The sequence below is a fragment of the Phaenicophaeus curvirostris genome, chromosome 4 (assembly GCF_032191515.1).
Source record: "Phaenicophaeus curvirostris isolate KB17595 chromosome 4, BPBGC_Pcur_1.0, whole genome shotgun sequence".
NCBI classification, from domain to species: Eukaryota; Metazoa; Chordata; class Aves; order Cuculiformes; family Cuculidae; genus Phaenicophaeus; species Phaenicophaeus curvirostris.
The window spans coordinates 72,702,483-72,716,884 of NC_091395.1; the positions used below are offsets into that span (position 1 = coordinate 72,702,483).

The 14,402-nt window shown below is 38.3% G+C and overlaps 1 protein-coding gene across 1 annotated transcript in view; it reads right to left on the bottom strand.

The window, feature by feature from the left end:
• The window catches only part of EIF2AK3 (eukaryotic translation initiation factor 2 alpha kinase 3), a 48,879-nt gene that overhangs the window by 10,299 nt on the left and 24,178 nt on the right, over positions 1 to 14,402 (bottom strand). Inside the window, exons 4-13 of the mRNA XM_069856548.1 lie at positions 13,105 to 13,235; positions 11,144 to 11,378; positions 10,736 to 10,898; positions 9,336 to 9,473; positions 8,732 to 8,854; positions 7,936 to 8,156; positions 7,491 to 7,603; positions 6,359 to 6,481; positions 5,030 to 5,179; positions 3,268 to 4,036 (exon numbers count right to left, since the gene is read on the bottom strand). Coding sequence (XP_069712649.1) covers positions 3,268 to 4,036; positions 5,030 to 5,179; positions 6,359 to 6,481; positions 7,491 to 7,603; positions 7,936 to 8,156; positions 8,732 to 8,854; positions 9,336 to 9,473; positions 10,736 to 10,898; positions 11,144 to 11,378; positions 13,105 to 13,235 — 2,166 coding nt within the window. The remainder of the gene's footprint in view (positions 1 to 3,267; positions 4,037 to 5,029; positions 5,180 to 6,358; positions 6,482 to 7,490; positions 7,604 to 7,935; positions 8,157 to 8,731; positions 8,855 to 9,335; positions 9,474 to 10,735; positions 10,899 to 11,143; positions 11,379 to 13,104; positions 13,236 to 14,402) is intronic.

Sequence of the window (14,402 nt, forward strand, 5' to 3'; positions counted from 1 at the left end):
TCGAAGTTCATGCAACTTCCTCCATTAAAGACAAGTTAAATCCACTCTGTGCAGGAGCAGAACAAGACAGAAAAAAAGTCTCCTTGCTTTTTTTAAGCAATGGACAGCCCCAAGATAAGCACTACAGAAATAGTTAGATTAGTTCTGGAGTGCCCACATCCTGCCTCTAAAAAAGCCTTCTGAGCCAGGTCTTATCTCCTGCTGTACCATCCTGTAATGAATGTCATGCCCTTCAAAGTCTCAGCTTGCTCAGCGCTCAAAAGCTACTATTCTTTAAACTCAGTGTCTCCAGGCTCTACGGAGCATTTATACAGCATCCACATCATCAAAAATCTTTGTATCAGAATTTTAATGTTCAAGACACAGTCTATAAGTGATTTGTATCCCACTGCCTTGAACTCCATTTAGGCTGGATATTAGAAGAAGCTTCTTCACTCAGAGGGTGATGGAGCCCTGGGACAGACTCCTCAGGGAAGCAGTTGTGGTGCAAGCCTGACAATATTCAAGAAGCATTTGTACAACACCCTCTGACACACGGTGTGAATAGTGGAGTGTGTATGCAGGGACAGGAACTGGAATCTATGATCCTTGTGGGTCCCTTCCAACTCAGAACATTCTATGATTCTATTCTATGATTCCTCCTCCAATAAACACACAAGAGGTCAGCAAGACCAGTCTTGCTTCATGAAGTAAAACTCTGTTAAGAAAAGAGTTTTATTTCTTGTACTTCTCTGGCTGAAAACAGAGTGCCTCTGAGTGGGCTGTGTATAGTTTCCACAAATTACGGAGAATGGAGTCTCTGCTATCATAAATAGCAAGCAAAAGTAGGCCATCACGAACGCATTCAGAAAGACATGGTCTAAGCAGATGAACACAACCTAGATTTAAATCAGAAGAATACAACCACCCTCTAGTTTAGTTATCTCGTCACTTGCACAAAGAAATTTCTCTCCAGATTCTTCAACCAGAATAAGAATTCCCATTTATTCCGACAGATAAGCTACTTATTCCATGAATAAGCTACTCGCATCTGGAAGACTACTGTTTAATTTAATTAATGCTGCAAAACCTATCTAAAACTGTTTCTGCAGTTCTATGAAACTCCTAATTTCCTTTGAGCTGTCAAGCATGACCAACAGGTTATCCTGGGAATAACAGTAAACTCACTTGACAGACTTCTGTTTCTGCACTTCATTTTCTTCAAAGGAATTTGAACTGTAACCTATGCACTTGCGTAAATTCCTGCCATCTTGTCATTATGGTATCTCTGATTAGTAGGAGCCTAATTGTCAATGTGCGCTGGTAATCTAAATATTTAAAAGATCTTCTTGAATCTTTCAATAGGCATGCATACAAATTTATTTTCACAAAGATCAGTGAGGTGCCAACAGGAGCAAGAACGGGCCTCTTCTATCAGCTACCCCTGCCTCCAGTAAAGACAAAACATCTTTGCAGGTTATTTGCTTATTAGTGCTGGCATAAACTTAGGGGTACAGAGCCAGTCTCATGGACTAATTATGAAATTCGGTGCGATATGTTCCTAGGAGCTTATGAAAAATATAGAAAAACATTAAATATACTGGCTGTGGTTTTGACCAAATGAACACCTAACAGACTATAAATAAACTTCCAAGAATAACATCTATACATGCATGGGAAGTCTTCTGAAGCAGGAAGCTGTTCAGGAGGAGCCTTTCCAAATTGTTTATACCAAGTAAGCAAAATAAAATCTCTTGTTCAAATTGCTGCCAACACTGAACATTGTTCCAACAAAATGCTACACAACCACTGATAAAGACCAACACAGGCTTCCGTGAAGAACTACATAAGCTTTACTGAACAGTGACCTCAACAGACTGCAGAGTTACAGCTGACAGTACTGTTAAGAAAGGTTATTAACATGCCTAGCAACATGTTAGTATAGGGATTTAATTACTTTTCTGGTCAGGTTCTCAAGCACTAAAGATTTGTCAGGTAATTGCTTAATGCTGATGGGCAATGAGAATACTTGGATGGGCTCATGAGTTTTTCTAAGTGACATATCCCTTCAGTACTACTGAATTCAAATCCCCTTCTACTGTCACATCTGAGATGGCTTTTTTTTTTTTATTTTGTTTCTACTGATACCAAATGATTAACATCTGAGAATCCCCAACAATGGTTAAAATCATTTCAGTATTTACTCTGCTGAGGGAAGTATTAATGCCTCCTCAAATAAGCAAAGAGAAACAGGAATTGCTTCTCCACTGTTTGGGTAAAAACAATCCATTTCTCAGAGCTTGTAATAATAAGACTAACTTCAGCTGGGCTCTTTAATTGAATTCTGATGTTTGGTAACACATACCAACACTTCAGTGCTAAAAGTTCCAGTAAGATTAGGCACTAAGGAAGGATGGACCAGAAGGAAAATGAAAGAAGAGGTACAACAAGTTACTCTTGACTTCAGTTACACTGAACGTCAGAGGTAAAAAACACCTTTCCCAGTCTTAACCATCTGGGTGTTATCAGACATTAAAAGATGACGAATCCTTGACAAAGCTGTATTATGATAGTTCGCATTGACTCAGAATTCAACACTAGAGCAGTTTACATGTCAACACTACAGCAGCAATACTTAATTTCACTTTCTCAAACCAGGAGTGACACTGCTGTTCTCAGGTAACAATGCTATAGAAAGAAGGAGGAAAACACCAGTTAGAATCATTTAGGTTGGAAAAGACCTTTAAGATCATCAAGTCCAACTGTAAAGCTAACGCAGCCAATTATCTGCTTCACTTGAAATGGCAGAAGAGGATCCAGGATAGCTTGCTTTGCCACATGACTCAGCAGTGAGCAACCCTGCATAAAGAATCTGAATTAAAAATGCCATAAAACAAATGCAGCGGATCTGTGCCAGGTACAAGAAGTCTTGTAGTAAGAAAGACTTTATTGCAATAACGAATGATTAATGTTTCTTTCCTGGAGCACTATATCTCCAGATTATTGCACAGATGTTAACTCAGGTTTTGAACACCCATGCTGAGGTCACTGATAAGACAAATGTTTTAGTGGGATTTGTCTCCAATGCCATATTACTCCTACACACAAAAAAAATTTACCTGTATCCATACACTCGTGATCTGTCAGTTTAAACTAATATTTGCCTATAAGATGAAGCCAGTGAGATAACCAGTTAAAATTCAGGCATTCAGTGACGATTATGCCAATAAATAAATAAAAAAAACCAACCACCCAACACATTTCCTACAGTAACCTATGAATACAAACCTTGAGATCCCTGTGCATTAATCCTTTGCTATGGAGAAAGTCAACCGCTTCAGCTATCTGCAGAAATATCTGCAGGCACTCTGTCCTTTCCCTCTCCTCTATCATGCATCTTCTGCTCATCCAGTCTTTAAGGTTCTCTTTCCGGCAGAGCTGCATCTGGATGTAAAGATACACCTTTGGAGAGGTGGGCTTTACTTTTTCTGTAATATTTTTAGAAAGGTCCAGGCTTAAACTTGTTGGCCGTGGTGGAGAAACAGAGAGGGGACTTCCTGAAGCAGATTTCTGGTTACTGGATTCTTTTGTACTTTTCACCTTATTCTCAGAAACACTTTCATCATGTGAAACATCAATTTTATCTTCCTTACTAGAAGCATTTCCACAACCGGAATCCTCAAACACGATAGAAGAGGAGGTCCCTTCCCTCAGGTGTACAACAGGAACAGCTGAAGAACAAATTTCCAAGGAGTGACCCAGCTCGTATTTACTGACAGTACCATCTTCTACACCACAGCCTGTAAGAACGCTGTCCTGAAGGTTCAACTGTGGATCTTCTGACTGGTGTAAGTCCCTGTTGTCTGTGGCAGAAAATTCCAGAGGAGAAAACTGGCTTCCAGACGAATCGGACTGACCACAGGGTATTCCTACAGACCTTACCATCTCCGATGAAGTAGCAATAACTTCAATGTGCTCCTTTGTAGAAAATGGCTCTGTTCTGATCTTAAATGATGGGACATCCATCGGACTGGGAGAACTGAGTGGCCAGTCAGTGCTAGAAGAACAAAATTGGGAGAGGAATACTACGTAACTTCATTCCATTCGAAATGAATTTTCAGAAGCCCAGGTTTTACCAACTGCTACCTCCAAGAATCATGTCGTACCATAATAGTAAATGACTGCCCAAGTGTGGGAATTACCAATAACCAGGATTTAGCATCATTTTTTCTTGGCACGTATAATGTTTTTTCACTGAGACAAAAGTGTTGATAAAGAAAAATTTAGTGAGTTCTAACGCCTGGATTCCCAATCTGCAATTAGGCTCATCTTCAGCTTGAAAAAATCTAGTCCTTTAGAACACGCAATGCAAAGAGTATTTAAAGTGCCTTGGAAGAATTACAGCTGTGAAATGTTAATTTGATGCTTGAAATATTAAGGTTGCTACATTCTAAAATTGTTAAGATGTTATTATGAAACCACTAAATAGTCCTTTATTATGCCTCATTCTTTGAATGCTAACAGACAACCACTTTTCCTAACACTCTCCAACTCCTTTATCTGATTTTCCATTTTTAACCTACTTCTACCAAGCATTATAAATCATCACTCTGATTATCCCTCACGCATTTCTGGTGAAAAAAAAAATCATTGAAGCATTGGAACACTGAATCAGATCCATCTAAACCAAGACAACAAAGAGAGGAAAGTAGTGGAAAGGAACAAAGAGGACAGAAATGACAAAGTTTAAAACCAAATCACAGCAGCAATTCTCCAACCTTCCAATCACCCAGAGATTCAATTACACAAGTTAAATTAAGAACTACAAGATGTTTCCTAAGATGAAAGAGCGACATTAACACAACAGAAGACCCAAAAAAATCAAGAGACACTACACACAGTGTGATGTATTTGTACCTTGTTCAGTTGAAAAACTGACTGGCTAAGTTAATAACTTCCTACACAGTCTCTATCCTCCTGTATCATCTATCCAGTTTTGCTGACGTACAAATCTCAAATTCGATTGTTTAAAAAAAACCCCATGAGTTACCTTATATCTTTTAACCACTGTTCATCCATCTTTTCCTGCCATCTCTCAGGTGGAGCTTCCAGCCACGCATTGAAATACCGAACAATACCTGGATGCTCAAGTTTAGCCAACGCCTTGACTTCTCGCATCACCTTTTCACGAGCCAGCTCCCTATGATTTGGGGTGAGGAAAACAGAGATCTGGTCACTTAAAGCAGCAGCATAGTACTGAATTTTCTGCAAAGGAATTAATCAAAGCCGGCCCAGTATAAACCAGGCCACCATGCTCATCACACCAAAAAGACAGATGTGTCTTACATTCTCTAGAGTAACTCCTTTAGATTAGAAGCATGGAGGAGCAATATGTGCACATAACAGCTAAGTAGTCATCCCTTTTCAAGTAATTACAGACAGCAAAACTAAGAAGAAAAGGTTTATCTTGTTCTCAATTGTTTACAAGGAAAGAAAAAAAGACTAATAAACAGCAATATTACACAGGGATGTAGAAGACACTGACACAAAAGAAGACAGAAAGTAATACCTTAGTAATTTTTTTTCAATTGTCAGCATATGAGGAGACTGCTTTAAGACTATGTCTGTTCTGTGGAAAGGAAAGCAGGTAGCCTGCCATCTTATTGAAGTAAATAATTTCTCTTCATGAGACCATAACTGGATCAAATGAAGTCAGATCAAATGGTTTCATTTAATGAGTTTGAATACGTTTGGGAAAAGATGAATTTAGGCTACCTTAATCTTTAACAGTCACGCTTATTAAACACATTCAGAAAAATAGGCACACTAAATTTCATAGCTTTGCCCCCTCCCTCTACTGGCCTGCCTGTTGCTGTTCTAACTTGAGATTTCCAGAAGCAGTGTCTCCCATCTCCCACTAAAAGGAAGTGCTGCAAGTTCTGGGTAGGGTAATTCAGCAGCATGGCTTGACCACCTATGACTGAGAAAAAAGGTAGGGGTTGTGGGATCAGAGAAATGAAACAAATGGGCAAACGGAGTCAGAAAAGCTGGTGAGGGAGAGAAAAAATAAAGAGAAGGTAAAATAGGAAAGGTAAGGAGAGGAAGGAGAGAAGCAAATTAACAGTGCTACAACAAATAACCGGTCCTGTTATCAAAGACACTATTCAGGAAATAAAAAGAGTCCCATGTAGCTGCAGTATCATCACAAGGGTCCAGCTATGGTTACCCTTCTGTTGCAATTACACATGCCAAATTCTCGATGCCAAAGCTAAGTCAGCCTCCCCCAGAAAATTGTCATTCATCCTAATGTTGTATTTGAGAAATCAGTTCAGGAACAGATGGTTCAGTGTAGGATGGGATCTCACCGTTCCTTCATTACCTGTTAGGTAAACGGATCCTTTTGATAGCATAGTTGCAGTCGTCCACCTTATTTCTGGCTTCAAAAACTACTCCAAAACCTCCACGACCCAGACACTGAATTGGTTCAAAATCTGTTAGATATCTGGGTGTGAGGAAGGGACAGAAGAATGAGGTGGGGACAGCGTAGAAAAATGCATTAGTATAGACAGAAAAATAATTTATGACTAAAAATGAAATATTTCTGTACAGGCAAAACATGCTGAATAACTTGAAGCATTTCTTATCATTTTTTTCCCTGCTCACCCACTGAGGCAGTCAGATAGTTACCTCTTTATGAACTGGGCAGCTGCTGATTATGCATTTATTCAGTGTCTATCACAACCCAGCAAGATCCATTCTGCATGCACATGACAAACTGAAGGTTTTCAGAACATCAAGTTTCATGCTTACTGGATCACAGACCATAAAACATGTAGCCTATGTTTCTATTTCCAAACTAGGTAGTGACAGCTAGGTATTATCTAAATCATGGTTTGCCTTCACTTCAAATGACTATTTTTGCAACTGGTCCTAAGCATCTCTTCTGAAGCATGACTGTTCTTAAATCTCACTACCTTTCTTATCCTTCCTCATTTTAAATACTCAAGCTTACTTTAAACACTCAAGTGAGTGAGAAATGTTCTCCAGAGTATCACGACACGCCCCTACACACCCTGCTGTTTTAACCAACTCCTTCAGAAAGCAACAAAGATTTCTTCCAAATGCAGTCTGCTTATTCTGCAGAGCGTATAAAAATATGTTTCTGTCTGAAATTGCTTTAATCCATAAACACAGAAACAGAGAGAGTAAACACTAAGATCTTAAAGAATCAATCTTCCATTTTACATATCAGTAGGAAATATGACAGCAACGTTCCTGATCACAGGTGTCCAGCAGACTCCTCCAGGGTTCCTCCGACTAATCATAACTGCAATATCCCATTGGTAAAAGGCTGACAGGGTTCTTTGTGTCAGTTGCTGACTATCCCATGAAGCTGGAGGACCAGGACCAGGGTAGGTAAGGACAAGAGAACATCTACTCTTTCTTCCAGGTAGGTATAAGCTGTCACACTGGCTAAGAACCCTGCCCCTGTTGTGTTGAACTGAGCTCACCTTGACACATATCCAGAGCTCTTGACGTCATTCCAGCTGGTATCTTTAACATCTCCACAAGCGGTCTCATATTTATTATCAGTCTGACACTGTGTTTCAGATTCCTTCCGCAGCTAACAAGGGTTAACAAAACAAGAGCAAACAACAAATTCAGCTCCTTAAGTACTTGAGACCAGCTTGTACCCCTAGATATGGGATTGGATAATTTCAATGTAAATATCTCCAAAGACATCAAACACAGTCTTATCTGCTTGCTGAAGCAGGTAAGCAAATTGTACATGGCAGCTGACAGCCTTCACAGACAGATTAAACAATAAAGTTAGACTTTTGATTTTGTTTTTTCATTAGTTATTAACTTCTTAATACTACTCACTGCAGATTCAAAACCAAAAGAAAAGGATAGAATGATATGTTCTGTATTGAGAATTCAGAAAGAAATACTTACTCTGCTGTAAGGATGGGGATGGAAAAGCTTCCGTACGATAAAAGTTGTGGCCACAATGCAAAATATAATGGTGCCAACAATTTCTTTCCACCAGTGAAGCAGAAGAACAGGATCCTTTTTGCGAATGTTCTTGTAATTTGTATCATCAAAAAATCTAACAGTGATCTGGGTGCTACGTTTATTTCTCTCTCTCTTGTAGTAGGGTAAGTAATAACCATTATCTACGTATAAAAAGCACAAACGGGATAGATTTACTTGTAGATAACTACAAAACAATTTTGTCTTCATATCACTAGGTTTCTCCAACTTTTGTTTGCATGCCCCGTGATTTTAAATGGTGCATAAGCCAATCCAGTTAATCAAGGTTATAGACAGAAACTAGGTCTCCCAAAATTTACCACTTCAGAAGGCCTTATCACCAACAGCTTTAAACCAGAATATCTTCCACATGGAAAACCTTGTACTGTCAGGCTGAGTCTCTAGTACTGTTAGCAAATTCTGAAAAAAGTAGTTCACAAGCTTTTTCCACTCACACCAGCTACCAGTGGCAATGGCAGCACATACAATGCCTCTGCAGTAGCAAGTTTTGGCTCGCTAAAGTGCTTCATGTGGCACTAGTTGTACATACTACACAATCTGGAAATCCAGGTTTGGGCAATAATTTCTTAGTTCATTAAATATTTAAAAAATACACATATTTAAAGATCAAACATAAGGCCATTTATTAAACTTCATAGATAACAAATGGGTAAACCTGGCAATTTGAAACCCTTCAAAATTTGCAACTTCTACTTACCATACGGATACTGCAGGACTGAAAGTGCTCCATTACTGTACTCTTCATGAGAATACTTGTCATTGCTGAGACACTTATCAAACTCATCAGAACCCACCAACACTGGAGTCCTGGAAGGAGAATCTAAGCACATAAAAGACAATTTTCTGAGCTGAGTCGTTATAAAAATTCTGTTCTTGTATTAATTTAATGAGAAGTCCAGTTACATAACTTCAGGAAATGTCTCTTGGACCAGATCATGACCACAAAAATTAATGCAATGAAGCACTAAGAAGGGTATTTTAAAGTGACAGTTACTTAACACTAGTCTTGGACAAGTCAATTCAGTCATATTCACATCATTGAAAAAAAACTTCTTCCTCTTCTTGTTGAAAAATTTGATTTCATTATTAAAAAAAAAGACTATCTCAAATCCATAGTAAAAGAAAGCAGACATTAAACTTATAATTAGGAAAAAATACCGCCAATTAATAAAGCACAGAGAGAGTTCCTGAACTGGTTTACAGCAGGAAACACTTAGAGTGGTTTGAAACACATGGGAAACCAGAAAGATGTCCTGTCTTTTCACAGCTAAGACAGTAAATGAAACTGAATGGCTACTTACGGATTAAAGGTTTCCATTTGATTTTGGGAAGAGGAATAATTGCATTATCGTTCCTGGATTCCAGAGCCTTTGGATTTGTTGGGAATTTCTCAGAAATCCTGACTGATGACTGCAGATACAGCTGGCCCCTGTACATACCTGAGTAGTAAACCAGAGAGCATACTAGTATTAAGATTTAGTTCTCTTCATCCCCAAAATAGAATTGCCCAGTTAAAACAGAGGGTTAAAAACATTTTTGAAAATACTTCTTTATATTCTGAGATACTCTGATTGCTCCAGAATACTATGAATTCAAGTAGCATGTTCCCTCTGTTCTAGAAAAGCAAGCAATCAAGACATCTCAATCTCACAGCTGGAGAGCTGGTGCTACAGAAAAATGCCAGCAATTTTTTTTAAGAGCTATAATGCAGCTTGGGCTGCTTAACAGCAGTTGTTACTCTTTAGCAGCCATTACCACGAAGGCTTGAACAATCTGACTTCTTAGTGTCATTCTTTATCTGTGTAACCACTAACAAGAAAGCTACGAGGTGTAAAGACTTACAGAAAAAGGCTAAGACAAACGAAGTCTTAGAAAAAGAAAGTGGATTTGCTTCCCTAAGACACAGGCAGCTGAGAAGGAGGATACAGCACCACTCCTGACACAAGCTGCATGAAATTAATTCTAACAGATGGGTGAAAACTTAGTCCCATAAAATTTTAACTGAAATTTCTTTATGGAAAGTTACTGTAATCGGTGTAGAGGAAAAAACAAACATGACAATTAGCAGGCCGAGGGGAGCTGTTGCTTATTGCTTACTGAGAAATAAGGTTGCCTTGTTAGCTATAAACCTATCTCTAAAAGCTTCAAAGCTTTTCAATAATGTCAAAAGTACTGAAACTACAAAGCAGCGAACATTTTAGAATCAAAATAGAAAAGATTTATGGGTTTGAAATGTTTTGGTTTTGAAAAAAGAAAATAACAAAAATCACACACAAAAATATCAAGCCATCAATGTTTATGCTAAACATAGATATTACTTTTTCCATAGTCAAATGTATACTGTACCTTCTGTGATTGTCAGAATTCCTAAGATGGATACAAAGAATTCTGACTTTCAATGACAAAAGCAAAGATAACCAGAGCAGGTTATGAAGAGAACAGAACACACCACTACCTCCTGAAAGTCTAAATCAAGTTAAGGCACCTTTCTGCAATACATGTATGTTAGTGAAACTTCAGGTTTTGCAATTTATAAAGCTACGTGGGTTAAATCCAACAGTCTTCATTATGCAGAATATCAGACTGGACATGTTATAGTTCCTCATAACTGTAATCTACCAGCACAGAAAGATCTGCTTTACTACATCCTCAGAGAACAGAGTAATGTTTGCAGAAGAAAATGCTGCAGTCAGTATCTCACCCAAATAGACACTCGATTCTGTGGCCCCTCTTGCAGCTTCCACAAGATCTTCTTCATCTTCCAGTACTTCATTGTTCGCAGTGTAGCTTGTGTCATCAAACAGACTGATTGGAATAACTTTGCCATCCTTAACAAGCCATGCAGAAGCAATTGGAGTGCAAAACTGAAGAGAAACAGTTGGAATATTAATGTTGTATTAACTAGATATTATATAAGAATAATTTAGATGTACTTAAATTCCTTGGTTTAGTTTTTGTAATAGATGAAGCTAAGTCAGACCTTTAGTTAAAGCAAATAACAAGCAAATGCCTGCTTCTGAAAAGTACCTGAAACCCAAGGTGAAATGCATCATCTGTAATGCTGCAAAACTACTTTTGTTAATATTTAATAGTCTGTCTTTTCCCCTACCTGGTATTCCCATTCCAGATGTCCTCCTCGTTTGTTAAAAGCCATCACTTTCCAGTCAGCTACTGAGACCTTTATCACTGTATCTTTCATGATAGCTTCCTGCTCATCCACATCTGAAATTATTTTTGTTTCTTCTTTGTTCATACTTGATTTAAAATCGCTCTCAATGTATCCCGCTCTGGTTTCAATATCTGGGACATAGCGCAGCTCAAAGTGACCAACGCTGAAATTCCACCTTAAAAGAAAAAGAGAAAACCTTTGTACAAACAACTTATATATTTCAAGGAAGTCCCAAATCTTCCATCCAGAAGATTCTTAAACTGAATTACCTATACTTGGCCCATATTTTCACAGTAAACTCTCAGATTGCCAGAATAATACCAATATACCAGAGGACAGAAATATTGTCCAACAAGATGGGTGAGATAAGAAAACAGCTGGTGAAGTAGGGCCAACAGCATTAAAAGTTTAGTACATGGAGAGGGCAATTAAAACCATCAAGTAGTACAGCTGGGTCTGTTTAGTAGGCAAACATTATGCAGCTACTGAAGGCAATAACTATGAATTATTTAGGAAGCGGCATTCTACACAAGACATTTATCTTGATTAATCAAGTGGATCAAATTTGAAATGTATGGTTTTTCAGGCTGTAGTAGGGACAATGCTTATTTTTTGTTTTAATTGCCCACACAGCCTAACACACAGGGTCTTTTTGACAGGTACTTCATGTAACCAGGACTGCTCACATCCCATAAGGTTAACACCTAAAAAAGAAAACTGTATAAGGAACATAGTTGTCTTGCATACCCAAAAGCTCTTTTTGTGTACAAATTCTTCCAGAAACTGAAAATTATTTTCAGAAAGAATAATTCTTTTCTTTTTTTCCATATAGTCCAGTGCTGTACAGAAGATACAGATGAGAGAGGACAGCAAATCTGTGTCTTGAACAGCAAGAAGGGGGAATATGTTTCTTGAACAGTATGTTCAGGTACCTAGAGTTTCTTAGGACCAGTCTGACAATCACCAGGAGCCCAAACTGGCTCCTTAAAGAATTTACACCCAAATGATATGTTTGGTATATTTTACATATTCAGTTGATTTATTAAAAGCTTTTCTTTCTCAGAATTAAACCCTGAGATCTATCTTGTAAACTCCATAGCAGACATACTGTTGCCATGAAAGCACCTCTTTCTGACTACAAAGACAGGAGGATTCCGGTGTATAAGATGTCATACTCTGTTTCTGAAGGAGATTTACAAAGGAAAAGGCATGTTTTTATGATCTACTTCTCCCTGCCAATACCAGTCTGCAAGAACCACAGATCCTAAGATTTCTCTTTTCAGACAACTGATCTGCTAATCTGTTGGAGTTCTAATTAGGTTCTCTGGGATACGGTACAAATGCACAATCTGCTGTGACCAGAAGAGGGAGCAGCGAAACAAGGAATGACTAGTTCTCCACTAAATTGTGAGGCAGTTACTATCTATGCGCCCCAACCAGCCTTATAAACCTGTGATAGTTACAGTAAGTAGGTAAAGAACTTAAAAGTGAATCAGTAGGTCATAAGACGACTTTTAAACTGTCTTCTTTTGTACAAAAGTCAACAGCTGGAACAAATGTAAGTGGCATTTGCCTGGTGAATCAATGCAGTGACGAAGTCTTTTGAGGTATGCAAGGAAAAGGAAAGCAATTTTCATTTGATTTAGAGGGAATAAAAATGTGCACATATCTTTTTCTGTCTAATTGCCTATAAACCTGAAGTTCAAGACATTTTTTCAAAAGTACTGAACAGCAAAAGGGTTAGATCCTAGCCAACAGTCTGGTGCATTCTTTCAGTTAACAATTTAAACTCCTTTGTGCAATTTCAACTCTAATGCGAGTAAAAAGAAAGTCAAATCCTTAATATGTTACAGATTGAAAACTCCTCCATCGGATTCTTGCTGAACAATTCTTACACTTACTTTTCATTGCCACTGCGTGGTCCTACAGCACGAACTGTCTTCTGGGTTCGGTGTAGTAGGAGTGTCTCTTCCTGTTCTGATTCATCGTCATCCCACCGGCGACAGCCCATGGCTGAGCAGATGTACCTCACCTAAGGGACAAAGTAAGAGACTCACAGATGCTTCAAAGTTCTGAAGAACTTCAAGATAAACAAATTAACTAATAGCAAAATGCAAAGCTAACAATACTTATAACACATGTTCAGCTCACAGGCAATCCGAAGCTTCGTAATTTTAAATGCTCAATTGAGGGATACTGAACAGCATGGTTTAAGAGACAAGGGCTTTTCAGAACTAGAATTTTCAAAAGATTCTAGAAAGTCTATGGTTTGGGCAATTTTGATTACCTTTTGATTATATTTTGCATGTATTTCTACTTCTAACATAGAAACTTTAACTCTCACTTTTCCCACCAGTTCTACGGACATCAAAGGAACATTCCTGCAGGAATCACAGAATAATTCTGCTTTTGTACTCTATTTGTCTCAGCATAACTCTACTAGCTTCAAACAAAGTACTATTGATTTCTATAAAATAGCGCAGACTTCCTCCTTTGCCTTGTCAGCTATTAAAGGGGAAAGAACACCTTATTTGACTCAGTTACACCGACTTTGCAACAATCTTAATTTCAAACACAATTCTGATTATATGATAGGCAACTGTGTTTTGAAAAGGGAACTGAACACACTTTTGGGAAGCATGAATCAACGTAAAACTGTCAAAGGCAACAGACTGCCCAGATTCTGAACAAGGAAGAGTCAGGCACTATTTCCTGTGTGAGGCAATTTTGCTACTGTGAGCATAAGCCAGGAATCAAAGCAGAAACTGAAATTTCCACTTCCTGAGCACTGACGGAGGAGCAGTCTGTTGGTGCACAGTGCCCTCTGTTATCAGTGAGGAAATCAAACTGATTTCATAAACTCTTCTTTTGAGTCTATGCTTTTTATCTTTGCTGATCACTCTACACCACGCCATAGCAGTGTTTCACATTAAAATGTGTGGTCAAAATGAAAAAAAACCCTGATATTGTGGAAAACAAACACCGGAAGCCTAAGAGTTTTAAACTGAATCTATTTTTTAACTCATTTTATAATGCACCGAAGATTTGATTGAGCAAATGTCTTATTCAGTACACAAAGTACCTACCAATAATTCTTAATGACATCTGACATTAAGGACGGGGAGGAGGGCGTGAATTCTACAACTGTGGCACTCCACAACACCTTGCTGAGCTGGCTACAGCTATAACTCAGCACAAA